This window comes from Bos indicus x Bos taurus, chromosome 28 (genome assembly GCF_003369695.1).
Source record: "Bos indicus x Bos taurus breed Angus x Brahman F1 hybrid chromosome 28, Bos_hybrid_MaternalHap_v2.0, whole genome shotgun sequence".
In the NCBI taxonomy this organism is placed as follows: Eukaryota; Metazoa; Chordata; class Mammalia; order Artiodactyla; family Bovidae; genus Bos; species Bos indicus x Bos taurus.
Window position 1 is genome coordinate 16,624,768 of NC_040103.1, and position 27,566 is coordinate 16,652,333.

The window sequence follows — 27,566 nt, forward strand, 5'->3', positions numbered from 1 at the left end:
CAAAACACCTTCTTTTTAAATCATTAATGAGCTTTTCTCCCTACATATCAATGAAGACAAATATATATATCCAGGCAACCATAAAATTTCTAAAAATAATCATTTGCAATGCAGCAAACTGCAGGGTGCTTATATTAAATGTAATTCACAAGTTGAGTCTTTAAATTTATATCCAAGAAAAACTGCACCAGACCACAACAAATAGAAAAATCCTGACATTAAAATATTTACAAATTATAAAGGAGGACCTAGGACGCAAAGCAGATGAAGTGTATTAATCTGCATGTTTAAAATGTCCTTGAAATAAAGATCTTATCAAAGATTCTTGGGCACTGGAAAATATAATGTGTGTAAAAATATGCATAACTATATAAATGAAAGGGAAGCATGTCTTGTCTTTGGGATTCTGATTTAGTTAGTAGAATATTCTGTGCACAGTCTTACTTGTAATCAGCATAAATAACAGTATCCAGTAAAGTCAAGAACGCTTTGAATTTTACATTTTTTTAGGAGCAGAGTCTTCTATTATTCATAATACTATTTCTATAGGATATCGGATACAGCTCTGCTATAAGCTTCATCCCAATCATAAAATGAAGCCACCAAGAATTCCAGCACAGTGAGAGTAATATGGTAATATCTGAGGTTCAAAATCATAAAGAAAGAATTGAAGAACTATATCCAGCGCATAAATGTGGAATAGTATATATATATATGTGTAATAAAATTGTTCTAATTCGTACCTTCTATTTCCATATTAAGGCACACTGCTATAAAGGAAATCATTCTCAGAGCTTAATTTATATGACAGACATGTAGCAAAATGTCAATTCTGTTATCTAATTTTATGATACAGCATGTGCGGTTTTGAAATCAGAGCTAGCTCGGTTGCCAAGGTTACCGTGCTAACACTCATGCCATTGAACAAATACTAGCTGCTATCCAGATGACCTGTAAACAAGTACAGACAGGACCCTGGGGGTTGGAAAAAATGGAATCTCCCGATGAGAACAGCACAATGCCATTGCACAATACAGGTCCGGAGGGCCCAATTTCTAACTGTGTCACATCAATATCTCAGTGCATGAAATGCTGTTGGAAAGCTGGAAAAATAATTCAATGCTCTGTAAATATTTTGCTTCAAAAGGATGATGGTTAAAGAGAAGAGGTTGTGCTGAGAGCAATACTACCTCTGAAGCGAAAATAACTTATTGAGTCAAAATTCTATTTGCATCCTTGAAATGAAGTTATCCGTCTTCTAAAAAAAATTTTTAAATGGACATTTAGATGCTATGAGGATCTGTCCCCATGATTTTACATTGGAAGCAGATAAAAAATTAAATCATATTTGATCTACCAACCTGCTTAAATGTCTTTAACCCTTCTTGATTTAAATACCAATTCAAGTTAAGAAACATGACATACAGATTATACAGAATCTTAGTGTTAAGTCCTGCTGTATAAATGCAGTGTCCTAAAGCTGATTTTAAGCAAAAGCCTAAGGATCAATGGATGTAGGGACAGGGCTGTAGAAAGATGCTGCACTGACACATTCCTCCTCCCCCAGCATTCTTTTCTAATTCCTAAATTTCAACACATCAGTATCCTCTATGATATAAACATCTATACAACCAAGTAACTATTTTGAGAATGCCATTTATTCCCTCTAGGTATTGAGCCATTTTTCTATCTAGTCGAAGAAGACACAAAACCTGCAGCTAAGAATATCTCCAGCTTTAGGCAGAATTCCAAGGAGCTAGAGATATTAAGTAACTTTTAATCAAAACATTCATTCCTGGGTAGAGACTATTCAATGTCTGACATGAGTTTGTGTTTAAAAATGCCATTCCTGTGAGAGATAAAAAGAAAAAGGCAAGTTCTAGCATTTCTGCTTCCATGGCTCTGTTACATTTTTTTTTTTTTTATCTTTGAAGAGTTGTGTTTAAAATAATTGAGTTGAATTTTAAAAAATAGTTGGGAGGGGGAGGTATGATGAGGACATTCGTACATATTAGGCAGCAGAGTTGGCCTAGAAATGACCTCAGGGTTCCTATTTCAGCTGTAAAAAGAATCTGATAGGATTTAAATGGAGTCTTACAGCTATTTGGAGTAGAAAGAATAAGAATTCGAGAATGCTGAGGCAAAAGAACACAGGAGACAAAACTCAAGCTCCAGAATTTGAATACTGAGAAGAGTAGGAAGAGGTTTGGATTTTTTTTTTTTTTTGACTGAGCTAAGTGGTCTTATTCTTTTAAAGAAAGTCAAGATTACAAAGGATCTAAGTGTATGGTCTTGGTTGCTTGCCTGTGAATGTTTATTTATTTATTTTTTTGAGAAAACTGTGATTTATTGTTTCTAAGGGGAATGTCGGTATAAAAGTTTCTCTAGGGTACTGACACATCAAATAATGCCTGTGAAACAATCTGAAGTAAATTCATCAATATGTGTTGAAACAATTGCAGATCTACAGTTTAATGGAGCTGTGGGAGGTAGGGAGGAGACCAGAGAGAGACCTAGTCATCCCCCAAATGCTTGAGCTGATAAAGCTGTCAATTGTAGCAGTTCTTCTTCTATAAGAAAAAGTAATAAAAAACAAACAACAACAAAAAAAAACCCATTATTTTTTTTGCTATCTTTCAAGGAGAACACTGGACAAAGATAGCATGCAAAAGATTGGCAAAGATATTTGGATAACTTAAGGAATGTATGCAAAGTTGGGGCCAATCTTTGTTGGAGGATTAAAGAAAAAAAATCTGAAAAAATGCAACTTACCCACATATCTTGGGCCAATACAGACTTTTAAAAAATGCACTATATTATTATATTATTTATTGTATATTGCTATGGGCATAGAGTGAAATTTTTTACATTGTCTTTAAAAAATAGATTGCTATTAAATATAAGGTGGATTTTCCTTTTAGGGTAATAATGTGTGTGTGTGTGTGTGTGTGTGTACATATTTTTTCTCTTTCAAGATGGACTTTAAACACATTTGAAATGCCACCCATTCTCCTGGCCAGTTGTTATCATCTAGATTCAAATATAGGAAACTTAGTGGAAAAAGATCAGGGAAGCAAACAGAAACGCAATTCACCCTTTGAAGAAGTGGTCAAAAAGGAGAGAGATAATAATATCAAATATTTTCTATTAGGAATGAATTGTCCATGTTCTCTACTATCACAAAAGTACTTTCTATCTTCTTAGCTTGTCTTCTCTGCTTTGTCACCACTGTCCAGCTAAAGAGCTGTGGGCCTTGGGTTTTCTTATCTGCTTAAGTGAAAAAAAAAAAAAAATTGCTAAATTATCCAGGCCAGCATGGGCAACGTGAAGGACAGTAGACTCCATCCAGTCCTCCAGATAGCTGTGAGCAGGACATCCATAGGCTCCCATCCAACTGGCCTCTTCCCAGGGTGCCAGTTCTGGTTTGGTCTCTTGCTAAGACTCTTACATTTGGTGACCAAGAATAAGCTAACAATCCTGTTTACCTGAATCTTCTTGGAAGTATATCCTTCTTAACATATACTTTTATACTTCTTCTATGGTAGGATTCCATATCTTTAGTCACTATTGCCTATTATTATTTCTTTTTTAAGTAGAGACTCCCATATCCTTTATTGGTAGAGATCATGATCACATTTCAATGGGTTTGTTTGTTAACATACACAAGTCTTCTTCTGGCAAAGACTCAAGTAGATGTCCCTGACCTCCTCCTCCCTCCCCAGTAACCGAGGTAGGCTCTTTACAGAAACGTTTTCAAAACCATTCATGTCAACAATACACCTTTCATGCATATAGTCTGACAGCGCTGTGCAAACAGACAGATCAAAACATCACAAAACAGCTGGGAGCATGGCAGAAAAAAGGAATGTGTGACACGTGGCTTTGGAAAGTTTTAGTAGGGGAGCAGCCCGGTGTGTATGAGATGTGGAGGGAGTTGTCAGTGATGGTGAACATAAGCACCTGGAGATGAATGGCTGTGTAAACTCATACTCATGGAAAATGGAGAGGCCTGTAGGGGAGCGCCTGGCAGGGGGTCTGAGGAAAGCAGGGCAGAAACATGCAGCGCCCTGGATGTGAGCAGAGAAATCAAGTCAATACTTTACCAATAGCAGTGAGGCTTCTTAAGTACAGATGTTATGTGGGGAAAACTGAAAACACCCTGAAATATATTCAGATTTGGGAGTGATTAGCATGCGCAACTATTTCTCCCAAGCTCGTAATTGTATGTTTAGTAGGAAGCAAGTATTTTAAATCAGTCTTCCCCCACCCTCCAAAAATGGGACTAAAGCAATGCACCCTCTTAAGTGTAGGAAAGCCATACCAACATCCCACCAATGCCACCAAATCCTAAGATAGATAATACCCAATCTTAAAAATGGTTGGTTCTGCCATTATAGTGCAAAAATTACAGAAGCCAATGACCCGGTCATATAAAAGCCTGTGTTATCATTCACTGTAACCAACTATTTTTTTAAATTTGATATCCCATTTTTCAATCTATGCTTCCTTTAGTGTACAAATATCTTCTATGACTTATGATGGGGTTATGTCCTGATAAATCCATCGTAAATTGAAAATATCATAAATCAAAAATGTATTTAATAAACCTAACCTACCAAACATCACAGCTTCATTGAGCCTACCCTAAACATGCTCAGAACACTTACATTAGCGTACAGCTGGGCAACATCAATGAACAAAAAGGCCGAATACTGTATACTGAATACTGTGCTGAATGTGAAGAATGCTTGTCTGGGTACAGAATGGTTGTAAATGTATCAATTGTTTACCCTGTTGACTGTGGCTGACTGGGAGCAGGGCTAGTACTTGGATATAGCCAACCTGGGGAAAAGATCAGAATTCAAAGTATGCTTTCTACTGAATGTGTATTACTTTTGCACCATCATAAAACAGAAAAATTGTAAGTTAGAGACCGTCTGCATTCTTACACCTCACACAATGATCAGAAAAAGCTGAATGCATATGAAGCCGTGTGAAGCACAAGTAAGTGATTAAAAGAAGCAGCGTAAGCAAGCTCATTTACCTCCTGGTCAATGAAAGCAGGAAACACTGATGCAGAAAAGGCTTCCTTAAAGGAGAAGGTGCAATTGTAGGAATACATTCCCTGCCTACTTCTCCTCATTCTCATTTCTCTCTGGCTTGCTCTGAACCTGCATGACTGAGGAGCTGCCTTCCTTCATGAAGGTGGACGTTTTCTCCTAAGAGCAAGGCTAGCTGCCCCCCTAATGGCGCCTACCTGTCAGCCAGACTGCCAGATGGCAGGGCTCTTGGATTAAACTCCTTGATGCTTCTGAATCCAAACTGTAAACTAGCAAGATCATCCCACCACTTTTACCTAGGCCTCGCCCCAGGCCTCTCTAAAATGATAAAAGTACAGGACCTGCCAAGTCACTTGTGCAGTATCAATAAGCAATCATTCAATCATTTCACCCAGAAATATTAATTGATATCCTACTACATGGCAGGTGCTCTTCCAGACACTGGGGACACAGCAATTAGTTAAAGACACAAATCACTGTCCTCAGTATGCTTATCTGTGTCACGCTTATATTCTACCAGAGAACAGAGGCAATAAGCAAGAAATATAGGCAGAATGTTTAGTATGGTAGATAGTGACAGGGCTATGCAGGAAAGTGGGGCAGGGTACTGGGGACAGAAATACTGGAAAGCAGAAGTTGCTGTTCAAAGGCGGTGGCCATGGAGGCCCTACTGAAAAGGTGATATCTCAGTAAAGACCTGAAGGAAGTGAAGGAGCTGACATGTTGATATCTTGGGGGAAGAACACTGTGGAAGAGAAAACATCTAAGGCAAAGGTCCTGAGGCAGCAGCATTCCTGTGGTGTTTCCCTGAAGGTGAGGGGGAAACAGCAAGAGCTAAGCAGAGGCCATGCTGTCTGAAATATGGAGGGCCTCATGGGTGTATGGCTGTTACTCTGAGTGAACTCATAGATGATTAGGGGCTTTTGAGTTGAATGAAAAAAATGTATGTTTTAACAGGATCACCCTACTGCTGTAATAACTCCTAAATAGTGGTGAAGGGTGGGTTGTCAGAAGGCATAAGACAGTAGGAGAGGACAGTTAAAAAAAATAATCATCCAGAGAGAGATGATGGTGACTTTGTCCTGGGAGCAGTACAGGTGCTAAGAGGTGGCTGCGTTCGTTAAATGTGTGGAAGGTCGAGTCACTGGGGCCTGCTGATGGAGCAGGTATGGGACATGAGCAAAAGGAGTTGAGAATGATGCTGGAATTTCTGCTCTGAGCAATTCGTTCTTCCCTGTTCCTGGTACTGACATCTTTAGTTCAGCATTTTAACCCTGTACTGAAACTTTTTATGCTGCTGGCTTTCCCCGCTGCTCTTAGTCTCATCTTTAGGGATTCTGTTTTGTCTCTTTCACGGAGCACAACACAGTGTTTGTAACAATACCGGCCCTCAGTGACCGCTTATAAAGTAAAAAAGCCTTGTAGATTCTGAAGGATGTAGATGCAAGTGTGTCTACAGACTCAAAATCTAAAAGAAATTTAGGCCTAAGATAAGTCAGTTAGGGGGTATGTTTAACTTTTAATAAAAAAATGATATGTGAGCTATTATATTTCTTCAGACATTTATTGTATAATCTGGAGGAGGAAATGGCATCCCACTCCAGTTTCTTGCCAGGAAAATCCCATGGACAAAGGAGTCTGGTGGGCTGCAGTCTGTAGGGTCGCAAAGACTCAGACATGATTGAGCACGCATGCAGCTGTATATCATCATCTCTGGTCTATAGCAGAGCTTATCCACTAAATATATATTTTTAAATTATTTGAATTTATCTTAAAATCTATTTGTCCCACCTAATTGGATACTTTCATAATGCCAGAATAAAAATGGATTAATGATCTCTTCTAGGAATTAAGATTATATCCAGAAGCAAAAAGGAAATATAAAGAAATGGGCAGGTTATTTTCAGGATTAATTCTGGGTTAGTTTCACAGAATTAAGGGTTAAGATAACATCCTCCATTTCATAGGCCATCTTGTTTTTCAAAAACACCAAAGTCCCCCAATCTCCAAAAGCACTGAAATAAAAAGATAACCAAGGTGATGAATTTACAAGAGATTTTTGCTAATTTGTTTTATTTTTTGGTAATTCAGTACTTTATCCTTCTAACTGTATTTTCTAGACTGGGGGTAATTGTTCTGGGGAAAGATCAAAGTAGTGGAATAATTTTAGAAATCTGATAAATGGTCAATATTAACAGTAGCTGATAATGACTGTTGTTAAGATTCACCAAGAAAAATATCTGTGAAAGTGGTTTGTAAACTATAAGGTACCAATTATTGTCAGACAAATATGGTTTATGGTTTCAAAAGTCACCAAATATATATCGTGTATACTGTGGTTAATAAGAATGGCAGGACATTCTCAACAAGAGATCTTTCCCTTTGGCTTACCAGCCCATTGATATGGGATTGCTGAAAGATGGTAATAGCATTGTCCTCTGAAGATACTGTAGAATTACTTGGCAGTCTCTTTCTCCTTACCACCTATTTCATGTGGGAAAACTGTGCAGGCTGAAATACATTTTTTTTCATCGGAAGATTCCGGTATAGAAACATCACAAACTGTTGTTTTCTCTTTGTCCATGATTGAGCAGGCAACACACTTGGCTGTATGTGACCTAACATGTCAAGCTTGCGGTTATTAAGTAGTCATAGAAAAAAGGTCAAAAGAAGGCCGAACACATGACGTTAATGTGTTGAACAGCACATATATTCCTCATCTCTTTACCCATCTCAGCGGCCTCATTATTCATAAGTCTGTGGGATCTTTTGGGTCCACAAATGTTTTCCTGGGCTCAACCACAAAGGACCATTTTTCCCAGCCATGTGCCCAGTGTTTGGGCAGCAGCCAGCATCCTTCCAGGTCCTGGAACACAAGTGACCCCAGTCATCAGTCAAGCCCTGTTCCTATCTCATCTGGCACTGCTGTTTCCCAAGGACATTTTCATCCCAGGCACAGTACTGGGTTGGGCTCTTCTGATATTTTGTTTTCTGGTTACAATACAAGATGTACCAGCTCAGAGCAGGCAGGACAGTGGGGGACAGTAGGCTGGGGGTGATACAGACACATTTTCTGTGTGCCAGGTGGAGTGGCATCACTACAGTCCTGTGCTTCAGTGCTTCAGCACAGAATCCATATATTTCTACTACATTAAAATCTTTTAATTACTTGTATACATTTAGTCTAACATATTTTTCTGTTTTGGATTAGCACAAAGCAGTAATAATCCCCCTTCAATTGTTTTACTTAATGCCCTTCTCTACGGGTAAATGGATTAAAAGTATAAGTATACAATTATTTTTTTAAATAATTCTTATAAAGAACTTGGAAATGATACCCAGAGGAGAAACAAACTATAGTTGGAAAAACATTAGTGTTAATACATGCAATTCTCTGTTTAAGACTACTCATTCAGAAAAGGCATCCCCTCCCCTGCCTCCACCCAATTTATAAATTCACAGATCTGGCAAAAAGGGAGAGTTCTGAGGGGGTAGCTGACTACACCCTCTCCTTTTTCTCTTGGCCTCACACCATTCTCTGGTTCCAGAAAGAACTGACCGTGGTAGACAAAACTGTTACTATTTGATGGAGAAACGGAAAACTTTCAGGGAGCGTGGTAGACTTTATTCGGTTATTACAGGGTACCTGGACAAATGTACCTTCTCAGAAAAAAGCTACAGAATCAAAGTCAAAGACACAGGCCTCTTGGTTGGATTACGATCCACACAGCTGACGGTTCTATCTCTGGGAAAAGGGGTCCAGCCTGGTTTGGGGACAACATTAGCTTGGAGGTGCCAGAACTATCCCATTTCCTATATTCAGCTATTAAGGATCTGGTCTTATATTTTTCCCTGCTAAAGTTGACACAAATAATTTATATTTTCAAGGAGAACTAAGTTTAAGTTCTATAAATAATCAAAACATATAGTGTCAGCCATGAAAATTTCCTCACATACTATAGACTACTTCGATTGCCCATAAAATTATTTTATCTAAAAAAAATTATTGAGCTACAATTGAAATACACTAAACTCTGGATGGGGCTTCCCAGGTGGTTGGTGCTCATGGTAAATAATCTGCCTGCCAGTGCAGGAGTCATAAGAGATGTGAGTTTGATCCCTGGGTCGGGAAGATCTCCTGGAGGAGGAAATGGCAACCAACTCCAGGATTCCTGCTTGGAGAATCCCATGGCCAGTGGAGCCCGGTGGGCTACAGTCCATAGGGTCACAAACAGTCGGACACAAATGAAGTGACTTAGCACACACAAGCTTTGTATACATAAAGTACTCAATGTGATTAGTTTTGACATAGGTGTATACTCCTGATTCTGTCATCTCCATCAAGAAAATAAACATTTCTGTCACCCCCAAAGTGTCCCTTGGTAATCCATTTTTCCCTCCACCATCTTTCCCAGGCAACCAGTGATTGATTTTTTGTCACTACAGATTACACTCCATTTTCTAGAATTTTATAGCAATGGAATCACACACAATGTGTGCTCTTTCCCCCTGGTTTCTTTCACTCAGTCTCTCTCTCTAATCTTCATAAGGTTCTTCCCATTTGGCTGAGGCAAAGAGCATTGTGATATTTCTGTGGCAGCGTTTACCAAAGCGTAGCTTCCTTCTAATCATTCAGGTACTGGCTAAAACCTGCTGACTCACCTCTGCCCAGATCTCTGACATCAGATAGCCAGCGGCTTCGGCACACTCAAGTGTGAGCGCTAGCTGTGCTGTGTGCTCAGTGGTTCACTCATGCCCGATTTTCTGTGACCCCGTGGACTGTAGCCTGCCAGGCTCCTCTGTCCACGGAATTTTCCAGGCAAGAATACTGGAGCGGGTAGCCATTTCCTAATCCAGGGGGTCTTCCCAACCCCGGAATAGAACCAGCTTCTCTTGTGTCTCCTGTACTGGCAGGTGGATTCTTTACTACTGTAGGGAAGCCTACAGGAACTTGCAGCTTTGGTCTAACCTCTTAGGGAATAACTATTCCCCGCCCTCGGTCCAACCGGCTGCTCTTCTAATGTCTTTCTACCATTTTCTATAACCCAGGCAAGTCTTAGTCCAGTCCTTTATTTCACAGCAGGACTAAATATCTTTAGGAAACAAGCTGCAGTAATTTCCCAAGATCCCTCTAGACCACACATTTAGAAGTGTGGTTTGGATGACTCTTCTATAAAGTATACACACTGGTAACTTTCCTCCCTTTGCTGCTTTGTTATCCATTTATAAAGTCCATCTTCAGGGCCAGGACTTGGGTAAAGAGTGAGGCACTAGCATCAGGTGAAAAATCTGAAGAGGTGCCCCAAGCCTCAGTAATCCAGATGACCCATATTTTTCCAAAAATCAAAATTAAGGTTAAAAAAAATCCATGATGAACAAAATACAAAAATTTTAAATAAAGTCAGGACCAGTAACATTTGCCATGCTGAGCCTGAGACAGAAAGAGAAGATCAGTTAACAGTGATCTGACCTTTATTATTATTTACATTTTATACCCAAGGTGAGTGCCTTACATGGCTCACGCTTGCCCTGGCCCTGGCCCGCCTCGACTAGATATGTTTCTTGGTCCAACAGGCTGTTTGCCATACTGAAATCATCATTAGAATGTTAGTTCTGGCCCAGCAATTAGAATATGCCACGGACAATGAGAGCTACTTCAAAAATACTTTATCGAGGCACATGAGTCGTTTCTTACTTTTCCCCTTGCCTTTAACCACAAGTACAGACAATATCAGACAAAGACATAAACACTGGTCGCCCACGGTCCTGAATTTTTTAACGGGCCTCAACCAAGCATTCAAGATGGAATGCATTAATGCTGTATCTGGTTACCTGGCCTTCAGTGTGAAACTAGAGCCATCTTATCTCAACAGACACACAGAAACCATCGCTCTGATTGATGTTATCATTTAAAACACATACTGTACTTCTCACTGGGCCTAAAAAAACACTTGAGAAAAATCAGTGTGTAAGAATAATCTGTATAATAAATGAGTTCCAAATGGACTGAAAATATGCCTGGAGACTCTTTGGAGTAAGGGCAATACAATGACTCTGCATGCCTGTGTTCAGCTGTGGGGAGAAAGCAAGCCATACAAAGCACTCAAGGGTCCCACTCACTCTCAGAGTGTGCTTGGATGTAGCGTTTTTCCTGGAAATGAAAGGACTCCTGTTTAGCCACTCATTGATGTAATAAAGAGAATTAAATTATTAGCTACATATTAAAGAACTTAAGAGGAACAATAGAATATTAGTTACAGCTGGGGAAAGATGGTGAACACTGGTCTTCCATGCCCACAGAGAATACTGCAATAATTAGACTGGACTGAGAATAAATGTGAAGTTGGTCATCAGTCATCGTCAGCAGCCACCACAGCCTGGGGGAAAGAGAGGAAACAGGTTTTGGAGCCAGACAGAACTACCAGGAAGAGTTCAGTACCACTCTTTCCTACCCCTCTGACCTTGGCCCCTTTCTGTGCATGCTAGCTCAGCTGTGAAATGAGCCTACTTTACAGGGTCACCGCAAGAATGGCACGGCAACAAGATACGTAGAGCACAGACCTGGCTTGTGGGGAGCTCTGATTAAATTGTAGCTGCTGTTATCACCACCTCCAGCCCCATAAGCTTTGTGTGTTTAAAGGTTATCTGACCCCAAGACACAGCAATGGTGAAGGTTTTCAAGGAAAGAGAACAATAATATTGGTAATTATTTATGTGTGTGTGACTATAGTGGGGGCCTAGGCACCCTGTTGAAGGCAGAGCCCACCCTACTTGTCTACATTTCAGTGCCAGGCACCTAAGTGTGAGTACTTCCTTCTTTTTTTTTTTTTTATACTTTACATAATTGTATTAGTTTTGCCAAATATCAAAATGAATCCGCCACAGGTATACATGTGTTCCCCATCCTGAACCCTCCTCCCTCCTCCCTCCCCATACCATCCCTCTGGGTCGTCCCAGTGCACTAGCCCCAAGCATCCAGTATCGTGCATCGAACCTGGACTGGCAACTCGTTTCTTACATGATATTTTACATGTTTCAATGTCATTCTCCCACATCTTCCCACCCTCTCCCTCTCCCACAGAGTCCATAAGACTGTACTTCCTTCTTATAATATTTCTAAGGGAAAACTCTTGAGTGATATCCCTTTAAAAAGGGCCTTTTTTTTCCTTGCCAAAAAAGAGCAGCTGATTACAGTCATGGTTATCATGTACAGTTTTGTTCTTGACATTTTAAAAGATCCAGGAAAGAGCTTCCAAAGTTCATCTGAAAGTGGGTGGAAAGTAGGCAGTAGGAAGAAGAAAGGCTACAAGAGAGGTGGAGTCATTCGCTCCAGACAAGGAGGGTTTGAAAGATTTCAAACATGTTAGGTAAGGGTCAGGATATGACGCCACTCTGCTGCCTTTCATGTCCGTCCAATAGAAGGACTCCTGTCACTACCTTTTTCTTGGATGGATGATCTCCCTTCCTGGAGAAAAGGGATCGGCCAGATGACTTTTTGAGATCTCTTCTCATTCTAGCCATTGTAAAAATATTAAAAGCAAAAGAATACCCAGTCCTTCAGCGTGTGTGTGTGTGTGGGGGGGGGTGGTGATTTCAGTTTCATTCTGTTTAAAATGAGGTCGATGTAGCTTGTCACAGTGGAAAGAGTGGGAGCCAGAACTCAGGCAGAGCTGAATTTGAATCTGGTTTTGAAACTCACAATTGGGCAGGTTATGAGAAAAGAATTCAACTCCCTCCTCAACTGTGACCTGGAGATAATCTCTGCCTCCCAGAGTTCCTGGAAGGATTAACTAAACCAGTGCTGGCAAAGCACCTAATATTTTGACTGACACACTGTAGGGCTTTGATGAATTAGAGCTATTAATGTATTTGGCTAAAAAAATTAGCTGACTAGTTACCTTTAAGTCATAATAAGAGCTATGACATTCTGGTTGTAGTTATACCACACTAGCAAAATAGCAAATTCAAGTCTGCAGACTGACACCACCCGGGCCCACTCTGCAAACTAGAACTTGTTTAGGCCAAAGAAGGCTTGGAGTGGTAACTCGTTGACCAGCTTGGTGCTGAGAAGCAAAGGAGACTAAAGGCGAGGTCTAAGGCATCTTGGTATGAATCTGCCTTCTCTCACTGTCACCCTAAGAATCAAATGAGTTATTTTTAAAAGGTTCCAAATACATTTCCAAGTCTAAGGAATATATCACATCCCACCGACTTGTAATTCACACTAAGTATAGTAAAAACACCAGTCAAAAAACAGGTCTGCAAACCAAATGGAATGTCAGAAACTGTAATTATGATTTTTCTCCTGTGCAAATGATAGGGAGCTAAAAATGGAAGTTACCCAGAAATTAAAACAGCCCTTGCACAGCAGTGAAAGGCAGTGGTCAGAGCCCGGTACTGAGGAAAAGAAGCTTCTACTACCAGACCCGGCCATAAGACGTAATTTTCTGGTGCTACCTCAACGTGGTATGACATATTTAGTGTTTACACAGAGATTCTGTAATCCAGGACAGAACAGCTCTGGTTTCTGTTCCTGACCAGTGGCAGGGTCTGTGGCAGGAAGCCTGGAGGCTTGGAGAATAGGAAAAGAGAGAGGATACACAAGGAAGAAACATGCACATGAAGTGAGGCCCATGAGGGGCTTAGCCAGAAACACGGGAGGGTTTCCTGAGTCCCTCTGCGTTGCTCAAAGAAGCAGACTTGGCTTGGAAAGCACGTCCTGTTTCCAGCAAAGAGGGCAGTGGATGGGTTACAGTCGATAGAACTAAACATTAGATAAAGGAGCAGAACAATGCACTGTGTACTGATAGAGTCACATGAGAGACCAGCTTATTTTTGTTGGGAGTGACCAAGCACAGGCATGACATGTAAAGTGACCCCAGATATATCAGGAAGCTGGAGGAGGCCCAGTGGAGATGCTTGTCGATATCAGGTCTGTGAAGGTCACTGTGCCATTAAGTCAACCCTAAGCAGGAACCTCACATGGTAACGAAGTAGCCCTTATATTACCAAAAGACCAGTTTTACATGGTGGAGTGAAGTTAAAATTCGTCACCTCAAATACATAAATTTCAAGTGGCAATAAGCCACTGAGCTGTCGAGATTGCCTACAGAAGCTAAACCCAGTATCTCAGTAAGTTCATTTTTATTCACCATACCTTTTTAGAAGCTGGGGTACAAACAGTCCTTTGAAATCTATGTATTTATTCTTACTTTGCTTCCAGTCATCATTTAACTATGCTTCCTTAAAACCTCAGGTATTACAAAATCTGACAGCATAGTACTTATAAGCAGGTTCATTGATTCTTATTTTTGTGTGTGTATAATAATGAGATAACAGAAAAAAAAAACCCAAATGGCAACTAAGATAAGAATCAAGAACATCACATAAAGCAAAGAGAAAACAAACTAGGAAACTCAAGAAGAAATGTATTATCTCTGCTGGATATTAAGTTCAAAAGTTCCTGTTCAAGGGGACATTAAAATCAAAGTTTTACTTCTATATACTTCTTTCCCCCCTTGAATAAACTGGCCTAAACTGCAGATTATTTCAGTGTGTGAATGACTGAAGGGAGTAGGGCAAACCCTTTCAGCAGTTTATTCAGTACTCCAGACCACTTGGGTAAGTGCCAGTAGGAGTTCAGAGGCTTATGAAAGCTACCGGCTTGAAGAAAGAGAGGTCCTTTCAGAAATGCTTATCTCAATACCAAGGAGTAAACTCAAGTGTTTGGGGGTATCTAACTAATGCCATCCTGTGAGGTAGCATGATGTTTTATGTTAAAAAAGATCTAAATTCTAAACTTAAAAAGACATGCCTTTACTTATGAGTTAAGGGGTAAGGAAATCTCTTCCTCATCTGGATTTTGACAGTTCACAGATGCGCCGAGCGGGACTTTAAGACAGCTGGAGTCCTGGAGATGCCGATGGAGTTATGGTGACAAGGAGAAGTTGCTAAATATTTTACGGTTCTGTGACCTTGTCCCCACTCATATTATTGTCCTTCTAGATTTATCTTTCCTTTAGTGGACTTTTTCCTCCTCCTCATTTTCTTTTAATGAAAAATAGACATTAATGCTTCAGTTCATTTTGAAAATGTACCTTTGTGAATGATTTCAGAGATATTTTTGTTTCTTTTTAAAAATGACCTTCAAATAAAGATAACAGACTTTTCAGACAGCAAAGCCCAAAGCAAGTAACATCAGACTCTGTAGAATGGTCATCAAAAGACAAAAGAGACCTTCTGAAGAGGGGTGGCCAACTGCTAAATAAACTTAAAACATTTTAAGAGTAGGCAAATAAAGTATTACTGAGGGAAACAATAATCAAAGCAGCCCAAGACTGGCACATACAACAGAATCCTCATCCAGCAGACATTCAATTTAACTAGCACCGGTTGTTTTAAATAAAGTATTTCCTGGGAGGAACCAAGTGGCCATGAAGACTGCTTTTCTTGACATCAGGAAATAATGTCTTTTTTTTTTTTTTCTTTTTTAAGGCACAGTGCAGAAACCAACACATTTCAAGGCCATATGATGTGGTTTTTGTTGATTCATGAAGCAGAGATGGGTTTGGGAGAGGAAATTGTATTCAAGTTGAACTGAACTGCACTAGTCTTGGCTTACCTGCCATATGCAAAACGCCTGTCTTTGTGATGATCTCCAAAAGTGTCCCAAAGCCTGAGAGAAACGCTCACTTCATCAACGACATCCCGGGAACGTTCCAAGACCTACAGAAGAGACAGGGCACCAATTCGCTGTCAATCAGAAGTTCCCCAGGGGAAGAATGCCTAGGTCATCAGCCCTCAAAGCCCCCGAGATTCACTTGCATTTAGTTTTTCTCCTTCCAGCTAACAGGACTTAACTAAGTCCTACTCTTCTTCCTGAAACCATGTGCCCTAAAAACCCTCACTCAGGATACCAGAGCCATACACCAAATCAGCTTTCTCCTTTTGTTTTCTCTTGCTGCATGAAAAAGGGGAGTTCTGTCTTGAACTCATAAGTTAAGTTCTTCCTCTGCTTTTTAGAAATCTGGGTATATTCTATAGCCTACAATAAGCCATAATGGAAAAGAATATAAAAAATGTCAACATATATATATATATAACTGAATCCCTTTGCTCTATAGCAGGAAGTAACAAAACACTGTAAATCAACTAGACTTCAATTTTAAAAAATCACATAAATAAACATATCTCCCAAATAAATCAAAATCAGACTGGCGACAGCAATGATGTATCCTTAGGATTCTAAAGAAACCCCATCTATCTCACCTCCTGGCAGACTCGGTACTGGTCAATGGCCCACACGGTGGGGACGTGGGTAGCCAGCAGCTGGTACTGTGTCAGCGTTGTATTACATGCTCTGGCGCAGATCAAGCGTGTCTTCCCCACAGCATTGTCTCCCACAACCACGCACTTGATGGTTTCCACGTTGGGTCTTTCGTAGTCCATGTCAGCGTCCATTTATAAAACTCTGGAAGAAGAGAGTGGATACCACATGTGAGACATCAGGGCTCTCCAGAGCAATCAAAGATGGGAGGGGGTCAGGCAGTTTTCCCTTGGCCCAGGCGCTCCTATGGAGGTGCCCGAGCCTAAGCCAGAAGTTTGGAAGTTCCTACGAAGCCGAACTGAAACTCAACTTTTCTTTTTATATCTCACACAAGTACAAAAACACCGGATTGTTATTTTGACCCCAAACGGTTTATCCCGGTTAACGTGTTATTTTCTCCTTGGTTTTCTCTAAACACAATCTGACTACTGGAGCTCCATCCAGGCGAGTCAGGGCTGCTGGCACATATTCTAAATTCACTAGCTACTCATGTTGACCCCCTAAAGAACTGGGCACCTGTGGGTTTAACCTTACACATTCTGGCATAACCAGCCTTTGCAATAATGTCCATTATAATCTTCCAAAGACCCAAGATCTCTTTTTGACAGAAAATAGCAAAATTCTATAAAGCAATTATCCTTCAATAAAAAATAAATTAATTAAAAAAAAAATCCTATAGGTTCTAAACTATCCTGGTGACTCAGAAGAGGATCCAAAGTGCAAGCAGAAAGGACTATCTGACTTTAAAGAAGAGTGAACTGTGTGAATTTTGATATCTTGCTGAAATTGTATTTATATTCATTCATGAATTTTTATTAATCAAATTCATTAAAAATATCTTCTTAAGAGAAGCACTATAAAGCAGAATTTTAAAAAAATTCTTTCTTCCTGAGAAGAATCTGGAGCATATGGTAGAGAATGATTTTATTAAGATGAGGGGCTACCTTGGAGACAGCTTCCCAGGTGGTGCTAGTGGTAAAGAACCCTCCTGCCCAGTGCAGGAGAGGCAAGAGATGCGGATCCGATCCTTGGGACGGGAGGAGGGTGTGGCAACCTGCTCCAGTATTCTTGCCTGGAGATTCCCATGGACAGAGGAGTCTGGTGGGCTATAGTCCATATGGTCTCAAAGAGTCAGACACAAATGAAGTGACTCAGCATGCACACTATTTTGGAATATTTCTGAAACCATCAAAAAAGGTTTAAAGAGGGTTGCTGGGTGAGGGGTGAAGAGGCAGAGGGAAAGCTGCTGGCAGCCCCACTTCCCCCAAACAGGAGCCCCCACAAACTGCGGTGTGGACTGCTTCCCTGCATCAGCTGGATGGGTGGCCAACCACGTGAGATTTTAATGTACTGTGATTGCTCTTTTGAGTAAGTCTGTTGTTAAACTGAGAAAACTAGTTAGATGGTAATTTTTAAAAATGAGTTCATAATGGTCTTAACAGCCATGGTTTAAAAAATGCTCAATCAAAGCAAGATCCTCTATGACCCACTTCCCAGAGTAACGGAAATAAAAACAAAAGTGAACAAATGGGACCTGATGAAATGTAAAAGCTTTTGCACAGCAAAGGAAACTATAAGCAAGGTGAGAAGACAACCCTCAGAATGGGAGAAAATAATAGCAAATGAAACAACTGACAAAGGATTAATTTCCAAAATATACAAGCAGCTCATACAACTCAATGCCAGGAAAACAAACGACCTAATCAAAAAGTGGGAAAAAGACCTAAGCAGACATTTCTCCAAAGAAGACATACAGATGGCTAAGAAACACATGAAAAGATGCTCAACATTACTCATTATTAGAGAAATGCAACTCAAAATACAATGAGATATCACCTCACACCGGTCAGAATGGCCATCATCAAAAAGTCCACAAACAATAAATGCTGGAGAGGGTGTGGAGAAAAGGGAATACTCTTGCACTGTTGGTGCAGATGTAAATTGATATAGGCACTATGGAAGACGGATGGAGATTCCTTAAAAAACTAGGAATAAAATCACCATATGACCCAGCAATCCCACTCCTAGGCATATACCCTGAGCAAACCGAAATTGGAAGAGACACATGTATCCCATTGTTCACGGCAGCATTATTTACAAGAGCTAGAAGATGGAAGCAACCTAGATGTCCATCAACAGATGACCACATAAAGAAGTTGTAGAACATATACACAATGGAATATTACGCAGCGATAAAAGGGAACACATTTGAATCGGTTCTAATGAGGTGAATGAACCTAGAACCTATTATACAGAGTGAAGTGAGTTAGAAAGATAAATATCATATTCTAATGCATATATATGGAATCTACAAAAATGGTACTGAAGAATTTATTTACGGGCAGCAATGGACAAACAGACACAGAAAATAGAATTATGGACATGGGGAGAGGGGAGGAGAGGGTGAGATGTATGGAAAGAATAACATGGAAACTCATATTACCATATGTAAAATAGGAATTTACTGTATGGCTCAGGAAACTCAAACAGGGACTCTGTATCAATCTAGAGGGGTGGCATGGGGCAGGAGATGGGAGGGAGGTTCAAAAGGGAGGGGATATATGTACACCTATGGCTGATTCATGTTGACGTTTGAAGGAAAACAACAAAATTCTGTAAAGCAATTATCCTTCAATAAAAAATAAATTTAGAAAAATGCTCAGAGTGGGGCCTGATACATAACTGGGACTCAGTATATGTTTAATTCATTCGATGTAAGAAAAATGATAATTTGGATAATGTGAGATAAAAGGTATAAAAGGAGAGGTAGAAGGAACAATGTTAAGAAGAACTGTGTTTTTGCAGAGTTAGGACCATCTGAACATAGATAACAGCATCACAGGAGGTGTTAAACCCGAGGATGGAGAACTATTTGGCAGGAACAGAATGGAGTGATTCAAGGAAAAGATGTGTGGTGAGGTTAAGGTCTGAGCCTACACTGTGAAGAGGCTTAAAATAGATACCTGTCCCCCAGCTGGCAAATGCTGATATTTTGAAGGTCTTGGGTTGGAAATGAAAGTCTTTAAATATCTCCAATTCTGATGATTATCCAGGTGTGCCGACTCCAAAAATCAATCTCTTTACAATTCAGCCTTAAAATTCTGTGGTTTTATCAGTTCTTGATTTAATAGTATAACATGGCAAAAGCATGACTTGCCATGTTTCCAGTGATTCCTAAATACTGGCCCTAGAACATCTGGCAATGTCTGGAGGCATTTTTAGTTATCCCAGTGGGGTGGAGGGAGGTGCTATTGGCTTCAGGTAGGCAGAGGCCAGAGATGCTGCTAAACATCCTACAATGCACAGGACGGCCCCTGCAACAAAGGATTATTCAGCCCCAAATACTACAGTGGGGGAGCTGGGAAATCCTGCTTTAAGTGCATGGGAGTTGAGTCCTTTGTCTCCCCTTTCTGGTCATTTTATGTGATTTTAGGCAAGTTATCTGCATCATCTGAGCCTCCGCTTCCTCATCTGTTAAGTGGGAATTACAGTACCCTGATTTCCTAATGTCATGAGCAGAAGGTGAACTGAGGTTCTCAGCCACTGGTGTAATACCTGACACACAGATGCTTCCAAAATTATAATCATGATGTTGAAATGAATACTTAGAGACGACAACAAAAGTGAGTCAGGTGGAAGACCAGAATTAGATGCAAAAATCATGAACTTAAGACTCATAAAGACCTATACAAAGGATACACTTTAGTAGAGCAATTAAAGATAATTTATTGAAAACTTAAGACCCTAAATACAAAATGGAGCACAGCTGACCTGATAAAAAGAAGGCAGTAAAAGTTCTAGGTGGGGAAGGGGAGAAGAGGAGGTCACAGGTAGCTAAAGGATAATTGAGTTGGAAAGCTAGGTTAAAGATCTTTTTATGCAGCATTTCTAGATTCTAGAATAAAAACGGCAGCACTTCATAACAGTCTTTGACAAGCTTCTGGCGCTATTACCATGGGATAGCCTGTGTCAGAAAAAAACAGGTTCCATTTGGAGACTCACAACTCTGAAACCTAAGGTCTATTATTTTGAATGTCCTACATGACATTCAAACTTTACTTTTTGGAGTGAATTTTACTTTTTTAGATAGATAAAATGGGCTCAGATGGTAAAGAATCTGCCTGCAATGCAGGAGACCTGGGTTTGATCCCTGAGTAAGGAAAATTCTCTGGAGAAGGGAGTGGCAACAGTATCCTTGCCTGGAAAATTCCATGGACAAGAGGAGCCTGGTGGGCTATAGTCTATGGGGAGTCTCAAAGAGTCGGACGTGACTGAGCGACCAACACTTTCACTTTCTTTAGGTAGATAAAAGTCAAATAAAGCCAATCCATTAAATTTGGAAGAATGTTTAGATTTAGTAAAAATTTGGACACAATACAAAAAATCTAAAACTGGTTTTCTTGTTGGCTTGTGAACTTCTTTGATAGCAACCCCAAAGAGGAGTCCCCCAAATAACTTGAATCATGGCAGCTCTGGTGGAATAGCTGCACAGCTTTTACAGACGATGACTTTCAGGGGGGCAGAAGCCCTCCTGGCTTTATATTAAGGCCGTGGTTACAAAAATATCATTACTTATTTATAGACACATCTCATGCACGGTCCTAAAAAGAATTTCTGGGTCAAAGGTGATAATAACATCCGCTGGTCCTCTAATCTCTAACAGTCTGCACAAAATCAAAGTGACTGCCAAAAGGTGCTGAGCTCTGCGCCAAGGGGACAACATGTAAGGACGTGAAAGGCAGGCGGAATGAAATCCTCTCAGCCCGGATCACGCACTCTACATGGGGCATTTCCAGGAAGAGCGTGCTGGATTTCCAAAATCTGAGGTTCCACATCTTTCCTCTTGGGTAGAAATTTATTTAGCAGCAATCTAAAAAGTACTTTAAGAGTCTGAAATCACAGTCAAAGATGTAAACTCATGCTATTCTTGTAAGCCAATTATTCATCTGTTACACATAAACAAATATTATAATTATAAACATATGCAATTGTATCGTTCTTTGCTTGTTATGGGCTCAAATTTATCCGTATCTAGCACTCTTATGGTTGCATGAGCTCTAAGGACCATCAGGATAATAACTATCTGGTTTCTGATTTTTATTTACCTGGGAAGAGAATAATAAATATTCATTTAACATTGTTAATAAATATCACCACCATAAATCCAGCTGGCCTCTTTTGTCTTTAGATCTATATCTGAGGAGACTAGGAAGGTATCAAAAGGAAAAGAACAGCTGGGAAGAATTGAGACTGATACCATGGCAGCTCTGTAAAAAAAGTGAAAGTTAAAGTTGCTCAGTATTGTCCAATTCTTTGCGACCCCATGGACTGTAGGCAGATTCTTTACCATCTGAGCCACCAGGGAAGCCCAAGAATACTGGAGCAGGTAGCCTATCCCTTCTCTGGTGGATCTTCCCAACCCAGTAATGAAATCAATTTCAAGTAGGTTTTGAGTGAGATTAAACCTACTTGAAACTGATTTCATACTTTCACTGACTCTTCAGGATATGAAGGCTGATAGTTAAAATGCTATCTGAAGAATCTACTTACATACTTTTTTGAAGTCAAAAGTTTGTTTCAAGAGGGAGGGGACATATGCATACCTCTGGCTGATTCATGTTTATGTTTGACAGAAAACAACAAAAGTATGTAAAGCAATTACCCTTCGATTAAAAAAGTTTATTTTAAAACAAGTAAGTGGTAAAATAAATGCAAGAGGAGAAATAACATGTTACTACAGAAATGCAAAAAACCATAAGAGACTACTACAAACAATAGTATGCCAACAAACTGGAGAACCCAGAAGAAATGGACAAGTTTATAGAAACATACAGCCCACCAAAACTGAATCAAGAAGATACAGAAAATCTGAACTGACCAAAAGGGAAATAGGATCTGTAACTAAAAAAAAATTCTTTACAAACAAAAGTCCAGGACTGGATGGCTTCACTAGGGAATTCTACCAAACATATGAAGAAGAACTTACACCAAAACATCTCAAACTCTTCCAAAACACTAAAGGGGAGGGAACACTCCCAAAGTCATTCTATGAAGCAAAGACACTACCAAAAAATTACAGGCCAATATCCTGGATGGATACAGATGCAAAAATTCTCAACAAAATATTAGCAAACTGAATAAAAAAACCCAAAAAAGGGTCCTACAACATGACCAAGTTGGATTCATCCTCGGGTCACAAGGATGGTTCAGCATATGTAAAATCAATGTTATATCACATCAACAATAGAAAAGACATAAGTCAAAAGATCATCTCAATAGATGCAGAAAAAGCAACGGATAAAATTCAATATCCACTCGTGATAAAAACTCTCAGGAAAGTGGGTATAGAGGGAACATATCTCAACATAATAAAAGCTATTTATGACAAACTCACAGCCAACATAATACTCAATGGTGAAAAACTGAAAGCCTTCCCACTAAAATTTGGAACAGGAGAAGGATGCCAACTCTCACCACTTTTAGTTAACACGGTATCGGAAGTCCTAGCTATAGTAATCAGACAACAGCAACAAAAAGAAAGAAAGAAAGAAGTGTCCATATTGGAAGGGAAGAGGTAAAATTGTCATTATATGTAGATAACATGCATATGAAAATCGGAAAGATTCCACACAAAAACTATTAGAACTAATAAACAAATTCAGCAAAGTAGCAGGATACAAGATTAATATACATATATCTGTTGCATTTCTTTACAGTAACAATGAAATAAAAGAAAGTAAAAAAAAAAAAAATCACTTTTAACATCATGTCCAAAAAAAAAAAGCCCCCTAAAACAACAAAACAAAACCTAGGAATAAACCTGACAAAGGAGGTGAAAGATTTACACTCTGAGAACTCTAAAACATTGATGAAGGAAACTTAAGATGACTGAAAAGAAATGGAAAGATATTCCATGGCCTTGGAATTGAAAGAATTAATACTGTTAAAATGGCCATACCATCCAAAGCAAACTATGGATTTATTGCAATCCCTATCAAATTTTTCACATAACTAGAGCAAATAATCCTAACACTTATATGGAGCCACAAAAGACCCAAAGCAATTGAGGAAAAAGAACCAAGATGGAGGCATATCCTTCCCAGACTTCAGATAATACTACAAAGCTACAGTAATTAAAGCAGTGTGGTACTGGCACAAAAAGCTCTATTCTCTGTAGAATAGAGAGCCCAGTAACAAACCCTCAAACCTACAGTCAATCTTTGACAAAGGAGGCAAAAATATACAATGGACAAAAGACAGTCTCTCTGGCAAGTGGTGTTGGGAAAGCTGGAAGAGCCACATGTAAGTCAGTGAAATTAGAACACTCCCTTGGACTTCCCTGGTGGTCCAGTGGTTCAGAATCCATCTACCAGCACTATTTACAATAGCTAGGACATAGAAGTAACCCAGATGTCCATTGACAGAGGAATGGATAAAGAAATTGTGGTATGTATATACAGTGGAATATTACTCAACCATAAAAAGGAATGAATCTGATTCAGTTCTAGTGAGGTGGATGAACCCAGAGCCTGTTATTCAGAGTGAAGTAAGTCAGAAAGAGAAAAACAAATATCATATATTAACACATAAATATGAATCTAGAAAAATGGTTATTGATGAACCTGTTTTCAGGGCAGGAACAGAGATGCAGACATAAAGATCAGACTTGTGGACACAGTGGGGTAAGGAGAGGGTGGAATGAATTCAGAGAATAGCACTGAGGCATATACACTACCATATGTAAAGCGCATAGCTAGTGGGAAGTTGCTGTATAACAGAGAGAGCTCAACCTGGTGTTCCGTGATGACCTAGAGGAGTGGGATCAGCTCGGGGGTGGGAGGGATGTTCAAGAGGGAGGGAACATATGTATACTTATGACTGATTTACCTTGTTGTATGGCAGAAACCAATACAATACTGTAAAGCAATTATCTTCCACTTAAAAATAAAATTTAAAAACATAAAACATTTGCTACTGCTACTGCTGCTGAGTCACTTCAGTCATGTCCGACTCTGTGTGACCCCATAGACAGCAGCCCACCAGGCTCCCCCGTCCCTGGGATTCTCCAGGCAAGAACACTGGAGTGGGTTGCCATTTCCTTCTCCAATGCATGAAAGTGAAAAGTGAAAGTGAAGTCGCTCAGTCATGTCTGACTCTTAGCGACCCCATGGACTGCAGCCCACCAGGCTCCTCCATCCATGGGATTTTCCAGGCAAGAGTACTGGAGTGGGGTGCCATTGCCTTCTCCGAAACATTTGCTAAAGTCCCCATAAAAAGAAGAATCCACCTGCCAATGCAGGGGACACAGGTTCAATCCCTGGTCTAGGAAGATTCCACATGCTGTGTGGCAACTAAGCCCCTGTGCCACAGCTACTGAGCCCACGCGAAGCTGGCACATCCCAGAGCCTTGATCTGCAACGAGAAAAGCTATTGCAGTGAGAAGCTCGTGCCCTACAATTAAGAGGTGCCCCCACTCGCTGTGACTAGAGAAAGCCCACGCAGCAGTGAAGACCTAGGGCAGCCAAAAATAAATAAACAAAAAGGAACAGTCCCTCATCCACACACTAAAATTAGCTCAAAATGGCTTAAAGACTTAAATATAAGACATGACACCATAAAACTTCTAGAAGAAAACATAAGCAATACATTCTCTGACATAAATCATAGCAATGTTTTCTTAGGTCAGTTTCCCAAGGCAAAAGAAATAAAAACAAAAGTAAACAAATGAGATCTAAACTAACTTACAAGCTTTTGCACAGCAAAGGAAACCATAAATAAGCCAAAAAGACAATCTATGGATTAAGAGAAATTATCTGCAAATGATGTGATTGACAAGGGACAAATTTCCAAAATATACAAATAGCTCATACGGCTCAATATACATTAAAAAAAAATCAAAAAATGGGCAGAATATCTAAATAGACACTTCTCCAAAGAAGACATACAGGTGACCAAAAGGCCTATGAAAAGATGTTCAACATCACTATTAGAAAAATGTAAATCAAAACTACAACGAGGTATCAACTCACACCAGTCAGAATGGCCGTCATCAAAAGTCTACATATAATAAATACTAGCGAGGATGAACCCTCCTACACTACTAGTGGAAATGTAAATTGGTGCAATCCCTATGGAGAACAGTATGGAGTTTCCTTAAAAAAAATTAAAAACAGAGTTATCATATGATCCAGCAATCCCAATTCTGGGCATATATCTCAGAAAGATGAAAACTCTAATTTGAAAAGATATGTGCACCCCCAATGTTCATAGCAGCATTGTTTTCAGTAGCCAAGACATGGAAGCAACATAAGCTGTGTCTATCAGCAGATAAATGGATATAAAGAAGCGTGTGCACAGGTGCATGCACACACACACACACATATATTCTCACAATGGAGTATTACGTAGCTGTCAAAAAGAAATGATATAATGCCATTTGCAGCAACATGACCTAGAGATCATCATACTAACTGAAGTAAGTCAGACAGAGAGGACAAGTATCACGATACCACTTCTACCTAGAATCTAAAAAAAGGATATAAATGAACTTCTTTACAAAACTGAAACAGACTCACATATATACAAAACAAACTTATGGGTACCCAAAGGGAAAGGTGGGAGGAAGGGATAAGGTAGGAGTTTGGGATTAACAGATACACATTACTATACATAGAATTGATAAACAACAAGGACCTACTGTATAGCACAGGGAACTATATTCAGTATCTTGTAATAACTTAAAATGGAAAAGAATCTGAAAAAGCACACATACATGTATATATATATATGTATGTATAAGTGAATCACTTTGTTGTAGAACTAAAACTAACACAATATTGTAAATCAACTATTTCAACATTAAAAGAAAAAACTGGTACATGAATAAGACATTGTGGAGGCTGGGAAGTGAAGGACTTAGTGAGCTACTGCTCTGCAGACTAGCCTCCCTCCACTAGGCTGACTTACAACAGTGTGGTCTTGATCTTCTGCCTATCGAGTTATCCTGCCTTGCTTGGTTGTCTGGCCCCTGCCATTATCACTGTCATGTGCTAGACTTTACCTCACGCTTCCACATTCGCCAGCAGCTTGGTCTTGTGTGTGCAGGATGATGCAGCCCATACCCAGCCTCGCAGCTTCTTCACCTCTTCAGTGCCAGTGATATTCAGCACCCTCTACTTGAGGCATGCATAGCTTTTAGCCATGTGCTGGATATTGTCATCATCCAGAAACATTTTACCTCTGAAATCTCCAATCTCGAGATTCTGCTCTCAGAGCAAAACCCCCTATCTTTACAGCTTGTGCTGTGTGAAATATGGCCACAGCAGCAACTGCCATGAGGAGCTAGAATCTATTTCCCTACCTCTTAAATAAGTGACTTCCTGGCCCAACTCAAAAGAATCTGATGAATGCGATGCTGTGTGAGTTTTGGAATCAAGGCCTCCACAGGTCCTGCATGCTGATGGAGCAAGGTCTTGAGGCCTGCCCAGTGGAAGATAAGAACTCAATGAGGAAGACCGAAGCAGTTTGGCTGTTGGCCATCACCAGAGGACACATAATGTCAGGTCATCTTGGATCTTCTAGGCCAGCCAACCTTCCAGCTGAATGTCGCTTTATGAGTGAACCTGGGTGAAACCAGCTGATGAATCACCCGGCCAACCTACAGAATCATAACAAATAATAAACTGTTGTGTAAGCCACCAAGTTTTGGGGTGGTTTGTTACATAGCAATAGTTAGCTGAAACATGCACATCCTACTTTAGGAAGACCTCCAGAACCTTGACTTCTCCATTTAAAATACACCACATACATAGAGCTGTTTGTTGTTTAGTTGCTAAGTTGTGTCTGACTCTTTTGCAACCCCCTGGACAGTGGCCCGCAAGGCTCCTCTGTCCATGGGATTTTCCAGGCAAGAATACTGGAATAGGTTGCCATTTCCTTCTCTAGAGGATCTCCCTGACCCAGGGATCAAACCCACATCTCCTGCATTGGCAGGTGAATTCTTTACCACTGAGCCACCAGGAAAGCCCATATATATACCCTATATATATAATTAATATTTAATTATAGGCCCCTCTGGGGTGATCTTTTCTACCTAGGGTTGATGAATCATGGCAACTCTTCCCTACACCATCACCCTCAACTTTCTGTACTACATGCATAGTAGGCAGAATAATGGATCA

The 27,566-nt window shown here is 40.0% G+C and overlaps 1 protein-coding gene across 9 annotated transcripts in view; it reads right to left on the bottom strand.

Annotated features, from left to right (window-relative positions):
* Positions 1-27,566, bottom strand: part of RHOBTB1 (Rho related BTB domain containing 1) — a 141,815-nt gene that overhangs the window by 24,014 nt on the left and 90,235 nt on the right. For 8 of the 9 annotated variants that reach the window (XM_027530980.1, XM_027530979.1, XM_027530978.1 and 5 more), the window contains 2 exons: positions 16,329-16,530; positions 15,682-15,785 (listed from right to left, as the gene is read on the bottom strand). In XM_027530980.1, coding sequence (XP_027386781.1) covers positions 15,682-15,785; positions 16,329-16,520 — 296 coding nt within the window. In that variant the 5' untranslated portion in view covers positions 16,521-16,530. Of the gene's footprint in view, positions 1-4,103; positions 4,160-15,681; positions 15,786-16,328; positions 16,531-27,566 lie in introns of those variants that run through there. The other variant, XM_027530984.1, reaches the window with a different exon arrangement.